The sequence below is a fragment of the Vicugna pacos genome, chromosome 16 (assembly GCF_048564905.1).
Source record: "Vicugna pacos chromosome 16, VicPac4, whole genome shotgun sequence".
Classification (NCBI taxonomy): domain Eukaryota; kingdom Metazoa; phylum Chordata; class Mammalia; order Artiodactyla; family Camelidae; genus Vicugna; species Vicugna pacos.
This window is the reverse complement of record NC_133002.1, coordinates 10,292,294-10,304,960: the sequence shown is the minus strand read 5'-3', so window position 1 is coordinate 10,304,960 and position 12,667 is coordinate 10,292,294. Positions and strand designations below refer to the sequence as shown.

At 51.7% G+C, this 12,667-nt stretch overlaps 1 protein-coding gene across 1 annotated transcript; it reads left to right on the top strand.

Annotated features, from left to right (window-relative positions):
- The first annotated feature begins 2,895 nt into the window (after positions 1 to 2,895).
- AIPL1 (AIP like 1 HSP90 co-chaperone) lies at positions 2,896 to 10,943 on the top strand. The gene is made up of 6 exons (XM_031674948.2): positions 2,896 to 3,012; positions 3,556 to 3,735; positions 8,536 to 8,724; positions 9,736 to 9,912; positions 10,052 to 10,193; positions 10,737 to 10,943. The coding sequence occupies exons 1-6, from the start codon at positions 2,917 to 2,919 to the stop codon at positions 10,937 to 10,939; spliced, it is 987 nt and encodes a 328-aa protein (XP_031530808.1). The 5' UTR covers positions 2,896 to 2,916; the 3' UTR covers positions 10,940 to 10,943.
- The last annotated feature ends 1,724 nt before the right edge of the window (positions 10,944 to 12,667 follow it).

Here is a 12,667-nt window from a genome sequence, read left to right as displayed (position 1 = left end):
GGGAAAGACTCAGGCTAGTTGACACAGAAACAAAGCCTGTCCCGCTGGACTGTCTGGTACAATTGTCCATCCGTGCCTGTCCTCTTGCAGTGCATGGCACGGGCACCACGGGCGTGAACACGATAGCTTCTGGGTGTCAGGCACTTACTATGTGGATGCAAAGTGCTTCCTTAATCCTCAGAGCAATGCTATGAAGCAGGTACTATTTTTATTCCCATTACAGGTGGCCATTCTGAGACTCAGACAGGTGGAACAGATCGCAGCTGGAAGTTTAACCCCAGAGGTCTGACTCTGAAATCTGAATTCTTAACCTGAGATTCCACGGCTACATCAAGTATGGGAACCACAGAGTGGATGCTCCCCCGAGGCCCTCCCTGCTTGGAACTTTCCACCCCCTCCCTCAGCACCGTGACTGGCAGGCCAGGTGAAGCAGAGAAGTATCCATGGCAACCGGAGGAGGATGAAACAGTTTCTTCTGAATGAGGAACCGCTCCCGTTGACTGGCGTGGAGGGTGGGAAGGAGGATGCACTGAGGGGAGCAGGCTCCCAGAGGAGGGGAGTGGGGTGCAGGGGCTCCTGGTTCTCCTTATAAGGAGGAAAAACCAATCTGTGGTCCCAGGCTGAGGCTTTCTGGGTCCAGTTCCATCCTTGCCTCTGTCGAGGAGGAGGATAGAGGAGGATAGAGGAGGAGAGGGAGCACCAACCCCGCCCTGTGCTCAGAACTCCCTGTCAAATGGAACACATCCACCAGTTAACTTGACCTCATGGGACTGCAAGTGGGATGGAAAAGAAACAGACATTAAACTGCACAAAATGCCATGAATGTGAGGTCTAGTGGGCAATGAGAGGGCATAAAAGGGATGGAGAACCCCATTGGAGCTGGGAGGTTGGGGCAGGTTCCCTTAGCATATGGGGACCAAGTGAGGAGGAGAGTTTTCCAATAGAGGGGTCTGCAAAGGCCAAAGCTGGGACACCAGAGCTCCGCCAAATTCCAGGAACAGAGGAAGGAAGAGCGAGATGGAGAAGCCAAGAGGCAGGGGCTGCAGGGCCCCATTGGCTGGGGAATTTATCCCCAGAGCAGTTGGGAAGCCTTTGCTGAATTTTAAGACCGATGCAGGGTTATTGGGGTTGCATTTTAATGAAGTCCATTAGGAGGGAAGTCTGGTGGCCAAGCAGTGGCTGGGGGGGGGGTAGTCTGTCTGGAGGCCGTGCCTGGAGTATCCCATCCTTCTCAGCAGTGAAACTGAACCCCCCACATCAGTTTCAACACCCCCTTCCCTTTGCATTCTTCAGCCTTGCCAACCACGGGCCAAATCTACCAGTTCAACCCCTAGATACTGCAGTCCCTGTGTGCCTTATGACCTTCTGCAAAGGGAAGCAGTTGAAATAGAGGAAGAGTTTGCAGTAGTGAGAGAGACACGATTGGAACGTTTCTGCCATTGTGAATTACATCACTGCCAGAACAATGCCGAAAACATAAAGCCTCGTATCATGAATACTTATAAAGCAAACACCCATGTAACCATCACCTGGGTGAAAAAACAGCATTGCCAGGACCCCAGAAGCAACCCCTGGCCCTGCTCTGTGTCCTCCCTCCCTTGGCTTTTATGAGCATCTCTTTGATTTTTCTTTGTATAGTTCTACCATCAAATATCCATCTTAGGGCGAGGGAGGGGTAAATTAAGAGCTTGGGATTAACAAATACACATGACTATATTTAAAATAGATAAACAACAAGGACATACTACATAGCACAGGGAACTATATTCAATTTCTTGTAATAACATATTGTAGAAAAGAATCTGAAAAGATGTGTATGTATATGTATAACTGAATCACTTTGCTGTACACCTAAAACTAACATTGTAAATCAGCTATATTTCAATAAAAAACAAAACTAAAAAAAAAATCCAAACAAATATCTATCTTACCTCCTACATATGCCACAGGGTCAGGACATAAGAGGTGGGATCAGCCCTTTGAACGCAGCTCTCTTGGGCTCCTAGTGCAGTGTTCCTGTCTCTCTCTGTGTCCCTTCTCCCTGTAACGGGGCAGACTCAGGTCAGGAAGAGAAAGTTTGTTGCAGCTCAGAATCCTTCCCCTAAAGCCTTGGGGAGCCAAGACGGAAGAACTTGAATTGGCCACACGGTGCCGCCAAACACCAAGTCTTCACATTATTTTTCACTTTCAAGCTCGAAATGCCTGGGTTCCAGGGCGCAGGGCTGAGACCCTCCAAAGGGGACAGGAGAGCCCACTGCCCTCAGCCAGACTCTCTAGGGGAGGCAGGAGTGGGGCTGGTGAGGGGGCTGGTCCCTTAATTTCCTCCAGACCTGCTCCTCCCTTCTTTTACTCCATTTGCATGGTCTCCCAAGCCAGACACCTGCTGACTCTTCCCTCCCTGCACAATGTTACATCCTCCTCTGGGCAAATCTTGGGGAAGGGGAGATAGCAGAGGGGGAACGGGAGATAGGAGAGAGGGAAGGCAGAACTGCAAAGGCCGCAGCGCCCCATCCTGGGGTCCAAAGGGACTAAGAGTCTGAGACCAGGGCCAGTGCCCCAGGACCAGGTAGGTTAAAGGGGGTTTCTGGTCACCCTTCTATCCACCTTTGGTGGCCTGAGGCCTCTGTCTTGCTTACTCTTTATCCCATCTTGCCTCCTTCTTAGGGTGGGATAGGACAGGGGCTGAGACCATAATATGGGTGTCAGGCAGGGGCCCGGCATCACTGCTAGAAGCAGGGGATGGGGCAGAGGCGAGGTTGCAGGGAGTGGCCTGGAATGAGCTGGGGGCCCTGCCCCACCTGATTGCTTTTATTGACACCCTGCCCAGCAGGGCAAATCCCCACCTCTCAGCCGCCTACGTGCCTTCCTCCAGGCAGATTATCTCCACAGGCTGGACAGCTCCCTGCACCTGAAGCCATGGATGCCGCTCTGCTCTTGAATGTGGAAGGAATCAAGAAAACCATTCTGCATGGGGGCACAGGGGAGCTCCCAAACTTCATCACCGGATCCCGTGTGAGTGGGGCCCGCCCCCCAGGCCAGCCTCGGGCACCGCAGACAGCCTTTTTCAGCTTTGCCACCAAAGGCCAGGGAGTCCTTCCAGGAATTATTACCACCCCTCCCCCACAAACCCCAGGCATCTGGGTGGCTCTGAATGGGTGCCCAGTCACCTGGCGTTTTTCTTACTTTGCAAACTAAACTTCAGTGTGGAGTGGAGGACTGGCGTGGGGCTGAAGTCCCAAATGTCGAGTGAGGAGGAAGAGCCTTTAGAGGTCTTGTTTGTCCAGGAATCTCTGGTGGGCTCCCTGGATGATGGGGTGTGTCTAAGGAAGGACTTCCTGCTCTGCAGAGCTGTCAAGAGTGGGATGGGGTCCTGTAGGAGGGAGTGGGTTCCTGGTCCCTGGGGGATCACACGCTGGGTCGGGATGCTCTGGGGTCCGATTGGGGGGGGGCGGTGAGCTGACCCCTGAGGATGGCCCTGGGAGTCAGTGATGGGGGTGGTTTCTGCTGGATCTCTGGACGGGTGTCTAGACCAGGGTCTGCTCTCTGGGGGAGCAGGTGACCTTTCATTTCCGTACCATGAAATGTGATGAGGAACGGACGGTGATAGATGACAGCAAGCAGGTGGGCCACCCCATGCACATCATCATCGGCAACATGTTCAAGCTGGAGGTCTGGGAGATCCTGCTAACGTCCATGCGGGTCAGCGAGGTGGCCGAGTTCTGGTGTGACTCCATCGTAAGTAGGCCGTGCTGGCCCACCCCCTGGATTTACCGTCCACAGGGCTCACCCACCCACTGTGCAGGGCTTCTGGGTTTCAGGCTAGTGGGGGTAAAGCAAAACTCCGGAGGGACAATATGGTCTCATCCTTCTTGGCTACTTTAAAGATGGAGAAGGATTCATCCAAACGAGCAGTTGCTTCTAAACTGCCAATCGGTGTCGGGGCTGGCGAGCAGGATGTGGGGGCAGGGCCCCAAACCACAGCCCTCACTTCTGGGCAGGATTATTGGATCCTGGAGATGTTTGGCCACTGGTCACTTATCTCCCCTCTTCCTGACTCCCACCTACATGGCAAATTTGTTTTCTCATTGATGGCACAAGTCAATCTCCTGGGTCTGTGGCCCAGACAGAAACGGCAAAACTCACCTTTAAACATTCCTTCTGGAACCTTTCAAGCTTATATGAAAGTCAACAGGACATATAATAAACTTCCAAATACCCATCACCCTCCGCCAGCCACCATCAATCTCTGGTCAGTCTTGTTACCTCTACCCGCATCCACTTTCCTTCCTCATCCCACGTGGTTAAAGCACATTCCATCATATCATTTCATCTGTAAATACTCAGATTTATATCTGTAAAAGAAGGATATTAAAAAAACATAACTTCAATATCATTATTACATTTTAAAAAGCCTAATAATTCCTTAAGGCCATCTAATGTCCAGTCACTGTTCACATTTCTCCAGTTGTCTCCACTTATTTTTTTCTGGTTGGTTTGCTCAAATCAGGATCCAAACAAAGTCCATACAGAGCTTTGTTAATATGTCTCTCAAGTTCTGAGTTCTCCTCCTCCTTCTGTTTCCTGGACATGGATTTGTTGAAGGAACTAGGTCACTTGTCTTCCAGAAGTCCCCATGTTCTGATTTGCTGGTTGCTTTCCATGGAATTGTCTAACATGTTCTCCACCCTCTGTATTTTCTATAAACTGCGCTGTGTATCTCCCACTGGGAAGCATTCCACATCTGTTTACTTCTCTTACTGCGATGTTAGGATTGATTGCTGGGCTCAGGCGGTGACAGCCTGATTCAGCCTTTACAAAGAGCTCCTTTGACTTTAAGCTGATGGATTTAGCAGCCATTGATGGTGGATACCCAGATTCATTATTTCACCAGGGGCAACTGCCTTTTTGAAAAAGCAATGTGTGTGTGTGTGTGTGTGTGTGTGTGTGTGTGAGAGAGAGAGAGAGAGAGATATTCCTGAGTTTGAACTCTGCTCATTTATTAGCTGTGTGACCCTGGGGAAGTCCTTTTTCCCTGCTGGCACTCTATTTCCTCACCTATAAATTAACCAAACCCTATGTTAAGGGGCTGGTGTGGGGATTACATGATATGGTGTAGATTAAGGCAAACCATGGTATAAGGCAATTAAGAAGGGGGAGCTATACTTTTGAGCAAGAATTTTAGAGACTAACTCCCTTGTTTCACTGATGAGGAAGTGTAAGACTCAGAGAAGGAAAGTAACTTGCTCTGGGTCAAACAAGTTAAAGGGCAGAATCACCGGTGGATCACTTGTCCCCTCACTTCCGTACAGTCTGTTTCTGGTTACAATGACTAATAGAACCAGGCTGCAATGCTATTACCCACCACTAGGGGTCCCATCCCATGCATCATTCATTTATTCATTTCTTCATTCACTTAGCAAATATTCAGCATCTTTTCTTTGTACCAGTCCTTCCTTACACATTATTCTTTATTCTGATGTTCTATTTTTAAAAGATGTTTTATTTTTAACAAGTCTTCAGAAAATCAGCTTCTTTGTGGTTTCAGTTAGTTAAAAATGGTATCTATTGACTTTAAATGCTTCTGCACTTTTTTAGACCCATATGTGCCTGTAATTTAGGCTGCATGTTAGACAAAGCTTGGTCACCAACAAAGGCCCTTTCTCCATGAGATGCATATTTGCTAACGCAGGAGAGCTGAGTGCATAGAGAGCTGTCAATAAATTCTTGATTGTTTGATTGATTTGTTGTTGGCAAAACCACAAGCGGCTGTTATTTCCGTAATGGGGACATGGCTCTGGGTCTCCTGTGGGGTCTGTGTTCTTTTGACCACATCACTAGTCACATGAGTGCATTGCCCATCTCACAGGCTGGAGGCTGTTAAGCCACAGCGATTGCTAGTTTTTCCAATAGCTCCTCCATCTCCTCCAAGCCAACAGCTGCTATGGCTGTGCAAACACACACACACACACACACACACATTCCAGAGTCATTTACCCACCTACACATCCACATTTTATTTATCCTTTTATCCATGCAGTCAGGCATCAGTTCATCCATTTTTCCCTTCAACTAGTATTCATAATCCATTTTCCCATCACTAAGCATCTACCCATCATTTTTCAGTGTGTCTATCTGAAAACATTCATTGGGCACCAGGTTTGGCCTATGGTGGGTGTAAGGAATGAAACAGGCGAAGTCTCCCTCCCTCAAGGAACTTGAATTCTGGAGGAGGAATAAGACACCTAAAAAATTACAGTGGAGGGCAGCCAGAACCGTGTCATAAATAAGCAAGGACATTGTTTTAGGGCCACAGGAGAGGAACCACTAAGTGCTTTAGGACCCTAGGAGGAACTTCAAGAAGATGACACTGAGCTGGGTGTTGAAGGATGAATAGGAGTTCACAGGCCTAAAAGTGGGAAGAGAGGTAGTATCCAGGCCAGAAGGGCGAAAAGGCTTGGCATCTTTTACTTAGTTAGCCTGTTCTCTGTAGGGCATCTCTCTACTTAAGAATCTGAGTTTTGGAGAGACCAAGCAATCACTGGGACAGCTATGTCTACCTGACCAAGAACTTGGGAGGGCCTGGCTTCCCACCAGAGCCCTCTGTATGGACAGACCTTACAGGGTCACCTTGGAGTTCAGATCTCTACAGAGCAGGGGGCTTCCTTCTTCCCTCCTCTTCCCTAAACCGCAGACACAGGGGCAGTCAAAGGCTCTGGGAACCTCTGCCTGGGAATGTGCTACCCTCTCCAGGAACACACCTGTCTCTATGTAGGACTTCTGCTGGTGCCGTCTGGTGAGGCTAGGGGTTATAAACTCAGATTTCACAAGGGCCAGAGATCATCTGCTCCATCTGAAGTGGGTGGCTGTCCCTCAGCTCCAACTGGTTGGCTGCTGTGTGGACGGGGGTGGGTCCAGTGTGTCTGAGTATCCTGAGTTTTTGAGACAAATCAGAACTTTTCATTAGCCTGTGAACTCGTTCAACATTTAAATGTCAGCAGTTAATGAACACAATACTCCCACCACAAGAAGGATAAAACAAAGCCAATTTGCAAGGCAAATGTGGCCTCCGCACTTGTTTGCAGCCTCCAGAGAGATAGAGCCCTTCAGATAGAACAGGCTTTGGTCTTGAAGCCCCAGGGAGAGGTAGTGGTCCTGGGTGCCCCCTGCCCCAGGCTCAGCGGAGGCGCTCCTGGGGCGGGTGCAGGCTCTGGAGTTCTGTCCTTATTGTAGTCTTTAGCCTTCTTCCTGGGATGTCTGCCCACTTCTGGCAGCATCCCACAGGCCCCATACTGAGGAATATCCCTGGTAGTGCTAGAGGGGCATGTGGCTAGAGGGACATGGCCTTGGTCAGAGATCACATCCAAGCAGCAGCCCAGACCTGGGGTCTGCAGTTAACTGCTGGCTTTCCTGGGGGGCAGGGGCTGCAAGCTGGGGGCAGTGGTGCCAGGGCCAGGAGTGTCCCCCTCCCCGCAGCAAGCTGTTCCGAGAGGCCTCCTCCCTCCATCCAGCCTTAATCTCAATAGGCTTAACTGCCATCTGGTCCTCTCTCTCACAAAGAAGCTGAAGGTACTCGGGCTAATCCTGGCTTGTGGGGGCAGGGAGGGGGTGACCTTCACCCCCTTGCTGGTGACTTGGAGACCAAATGGAACCGTTCCTGCACCCGCACTTTCCCCGTGGTGTGTCTTTCCTGGAGTTGCTGTGTGTGTGGGAGGCTGAGATGGACCGTCTCGGGACCCAGCCCCAGGACAGCGGTCCTCAGAGACCATCTGCGGGGCATCCCAGCACACAGAGGGGGCAGCTGAGGCCAAGTGGCTGCGTTTCGGAGCTGTCCTCCACTCCGAGGGTGGCGGCCCCAGCTCCTGGTGCTGGGTCAGGCTGTGAGGAGCGGGCTCGGTATCTGCACCATCTCATTTAACCCCACCAACAGACCCACTACTGGTGGGTGCAACCAAGAGATGGGAGTTTGAGGAGGTGCACTTACCGGGGCTCGCTGCTCATCAGCAGTACCGTCTGGAAGCCAGCCTGGCCCCTGAGCCCTGCTCCTTCTGCTGCTCTCCACACTTCCCTCCCTGCGAGTCAAAGGCTTCGTGGACTGAAGTTCTCCTGGGAGCGAAACCTGTTAGAGTCGAGCACAAGGGCCAGAAAGAGGCAAGCATGGCATTATGGCTAAAGCATGGCCTCTGGAGCTGGGTTTGAATACTGGTTCTGTCACTTCCTAGCTGTGTGACCTTAAGGAAATCACTTAATCTCTCTGGGCTCTGGTCCCCACATCTGTAAAATGGGGAGAACAGTAGTGCCTCCTTCATGGGGTTGTCTTAAGGACTGAAGTAGCTAATAGATGTGGAGCAGTGGGCCAGGAGCACAGGTAACCGCAGTGACTAGTGGGTTGTGCTGGAGTGAGAAGCAGTAACAGCTGTGGGGCAGGTGTAGAGGGACAGGAGTCCTGCTGGGGGTGGGGGCTCAGAGTGGGGCTCTTTGTGGTCCAGCTGGCTTTGAGCAGACAGCCCAATGCCATCCACCCACCTTCCTCTACAGCACACAGGGGTCTACCCTATCCTGTCCCGGAGCCTGCGGCAGATGGCAGAGGGCAAGGACCCCACGGAGTGGCACGTGCACACGTGCGGGTTGGCCAACATGTTCGCCTACCACACGCTGGGCTACGACGACCTGGATGAGCTGCAGAAGGAGCCACAGCCTCTGATCTTTGTAATAGAGCTACTGCAGGTGTGACCCTTGGGCTTGGAAGGGGCTGTCCCAGCACCAGAGGGCGACAAGGACTGGTGGGCATTGGGGAGCCCAGCCCTATGGGTCACTGGACATCACCCAGTTCCTCTTCAGAGAATGAGAACGGGTTCATAAACCACAGGAGAATTGGAATCAGACCCTCTGCCCCAAGAGAAAACCAGTCCTTCGCCTTTCCCAAGGGAAAATTCCATTTAAGATTGAGTTTTAAAAAATGCTTTTCATTTTCATTTTACTTCTATTGGTTATCTCCTTCCGTTTTTATTTTCAAGAGTTTAGAATTACATCCACACCCTCAGCCCCTGTGGTTTGTGGGTTAAGACCTTGTTCTCCAACAGTGGGAGAGTTGTGTATAACCATCTACACCCTCTCTCCCAGACTCCAGGGTGACTGATGGCTCATGTTTGTGGGGCCATGGGAGAGGGTCGAACCAGTGCAGGACTCAGCTGGTGGCCAAGGCTAAGGCTCAGCCTGAAGGCTACATGGGTGAAAGCAAGTAAATAAGAATTGCGTCAACAAGGGACCTTCATGGGCCCATTTGAACAGTTGTGTGGTTCGCACAAGGTGCCCGTAACAGGTGTATATTTGTGATTTTATAACAATTTTCCAGCAGATGGCAATAAAGTATCTCTAACCAAATGAGTATCATGGCAGTTGGCTGATTTTGGAAGTGAAGTGTGTTGACAAATGAATACCTTGTCTTAATTTGCACGAAGGTTTTGATTTGGACATGTTGCTTCCTTCCCCTGTTAATATGTGTTTGGCCAGCAAATGGGATTCTGCCAGCCCATCCTCACTGTGGCAAATACTAAGCTGACGTCAGTGAGATGCGCTGGGTCCACTTTCTCTGGTTCCCTGCAGGGGAGAGTCTGAGCCTGTATCCCGATCGCAAAAATGGGGGTAATCACAAACCTAGCTGCCCTGCTGGGCTGCAGGCAGCCGGGGCGGGGAGGGGGGTCCTCTGCTTCACTGACCTGCAGCTCTTGGGGTCAGGTCGAGGCTCCCAGCCAGTACCAGAGGGAGACCTGGAACCTGAGTAACGATGAGAAGATGCAGGCGGTGCCTGTCCTCCACGGAGAAGGAAACCGGCTCTTCAAGCTGGGCCGTTACGATGAGGCCTCTACCAAGTACCAAGAAGCCATCGTCTGCCTGAGGAACCTGCAGACCAAGGTGGGAGGCTGCCCTCCAGGGGATGGGAAGTAGGGTGCATGTCTTGAGAGCTGCCCTGCCCTGGCCGTGGCCACGGTGGGGAGGCGTGGGGGCGGGGCAGCAGCCTGAGCTCACGGCAGAACTTTCTCCATCCGTGCAGGAGAAGCCCTGGGAGGTACAGTGGCTGAAGCTGGAAAAGATGATCAACACCCTGATCCTGAACTACTGCCAGTGTCTGCTGAAGAAGGAGGAGTACTATGAGGTCCTGGAGCACACCAGCGACATCCTCCGGCACCACCCAGGTGGGCGGGGCGAGGCAGGAAGCGGGGGATGGGGGTGGGGGTGGGGGGTAGTACCAGGCTGCCCCGGGTCCCAGCGTCACCTGCACAGGCCTCCCTGGCCTTCTCTTTTGATCCTTGAGAGGCATCAAGCCTTGCCTCCACCCTGCAGGATTTATCCTAAGTCTATGACGGTATCATAGGTGATGGGTGAGAAGTGCACTTACTATGCGCCACACGCTGAATTCACTGCATTTGTCATGGCATTTAATCCTCATAATGACTGAGGGGCAGGTGCAGGGAGTGGGCCTGGGGCTTGCACAATTTGGGGAGCTTCTATAAGAACAGAAAGTTGTGAATGTAAACTAAGCTGCAGGGCTTGGACTGGTCCGCGGAAGGGAGGGGAGAGGCGCCGCTGTTATTACCATCCGCGTTTTACAGCGGAGGAGATGGGCCCAGGAGGTTAGGGGAGGCCAAGTTTCACAGTCAAGGTTAAGAGTCTTGTAAGTTGGTAAAGCCCTGCCGCGTCGGGGCTGGGCAGCGGGTGCAGCCGGATCTTCCCCGCAGGCATCGTGAAGGCCTACTATGTGCGGGCCCGGGCTCATGCCGAGGTATGGAATGAGGCGGAGGCCAAGGCGGACCTGGAGAAAGTGCTAGAGCTGGAGCCGTCCATGCGGAAGGCGGTGAACAGGGAGCTGCGGCTGCTGGAGAACCGCCTGGAGGAGAAGCGGGAGGAGGAGCGGCTGCGCTGCCGGAACATGCTGGGCTAGTGCGCAGGCGCAGGGCCTCCTGCCTCCCCGGCCTACTCGCCCCCCCCCTCCCCGGCCTACTCGCCCCCCCCACCACGCCCCCTTTATCCCAACCGCACTGACCCTCTCCGAGCCCACCAGACAGCAGGGCGCCCGGCAGCCAGCAGATGGCCTGGCCGTCTCCCGTTCAGTTGGCCAGGATTTTGATGTCATTGAAAAATTTTAAAAATGAGTTGCAAAAATAAAAACAATACACGCCAGGATGAAAAACAAAGCCAAAGGGCACAGAACAGTTTATGAACAAAAGAGAAGTTTCCTGTCCTGCCTCTCCCATTCCTTAGCCCAGAGCTAGCGGTTTTAACGGACCTGTTGTTTTCACTCTTTTGGTAGTTTTCTCTGCCTCCAAAATAGGTTTAAATCAGTTTCCCCAAGTCAGTGAAACCCCATGTCAATGAAAAGCGAGAAGTGAATGCCTGGATGCATTTTCATCCTTTCCTTCCTTCCCTTCTCCTAATTTGGGGTCGTTATATTGTTGGTTCTTTGCCTGGTTATTTTTGTAACTTGGGACCCCATGGACTGCCCTCTGTGTAGGATGCCCGGGGCAGGGCTAAGACTTACCCCTGCATTTCCCACTTCCTCCTCCCTGACTTGTCTGATGTACCTTTCCACTTCCATCCTCCTACCTCTCAACATCGATGTTCTGTCTGGAACCAAAATGAAATCTGTGCTTTGTCCATCGGTTGACTCTAAAATTTGAAAATCAATAAAGAGTATTTACATGAATGTGGCCCTGTAAGTGTGTTTCCCTGCAGGGCCCTGCCTGGTGCTGTGATTACACTGCTTTTTCTGTGGTTCCAAATTCATGACTCCTGGGCCAGCAGAATGAGGATATCCCTGGCTTCAGGCAAGACAGGATATATTTTAATGCTGGAGTGTTTCCCCCCTCTTCTTCCTTTCTGTCACAGCATCAGGGGATTTAAGGTTTAAGCCCTCCCACCGTGGAGGAAAGAGGGTTTATTTTTGGTTCAGGCTTGGTGTGTTAAGTGCTACCAAGAATCTTGTCAGAGAATCAGGAGGAGAATTTAGAGGAGATCAAAAGAGTGGGACATTAGGACCTGTAGGAGCAAGAAGGGAGGAGGGTCCTGAGGCCAGAAGGAAGGTTTAGAGCTCTAGAAGGAGAAGCCGGGTGGAGGCTGGGGAGGAGAGCACTGGGGACCTTCCTCCACTCCTGACTGCCCTGGAAGAAAGGCCTGAGTGATGTCTGGGCAGCCAGAGGCTCAGGGGTGGCTCAGAATCAGATGAAGATTAAATGTAAATGGCATTTTTTGAGGACCAGAAATTGTGGCCTGCAGGTCTCCTAGCCTCCACTGTCCTGTCCACTTTCTGTCTGTCCTGTCCACTTCTCTCCACTGCCCCCTTTTCCTGCAGATGCTGAGGATCTCACTTCATCTGTGGCCCCACCAGCAGAACTGATGTCTGATTGTGTCCCTGGACCCTGCTTGGTCCTGTCCAAGGCATCCTGGGTGGAAGTCTCCTCTCCTGATGCCCCAGGACTTTTGCAAACCTGAGAAAAAAGAGGGGCAGGACCCCTGTGGACTGTGGCAGGAGAGATCTTGGCATTAGTACTCGAGGAGGCACTGAATTCAAACAACTGGAGACCTCCTACCTTCGCCCCAAGCTGGAGCGGTTGTTAAGGACATTTCTGTCCCAAAGGCCCCAGGAATTCCTTCCCACACGCTATCCAATGGA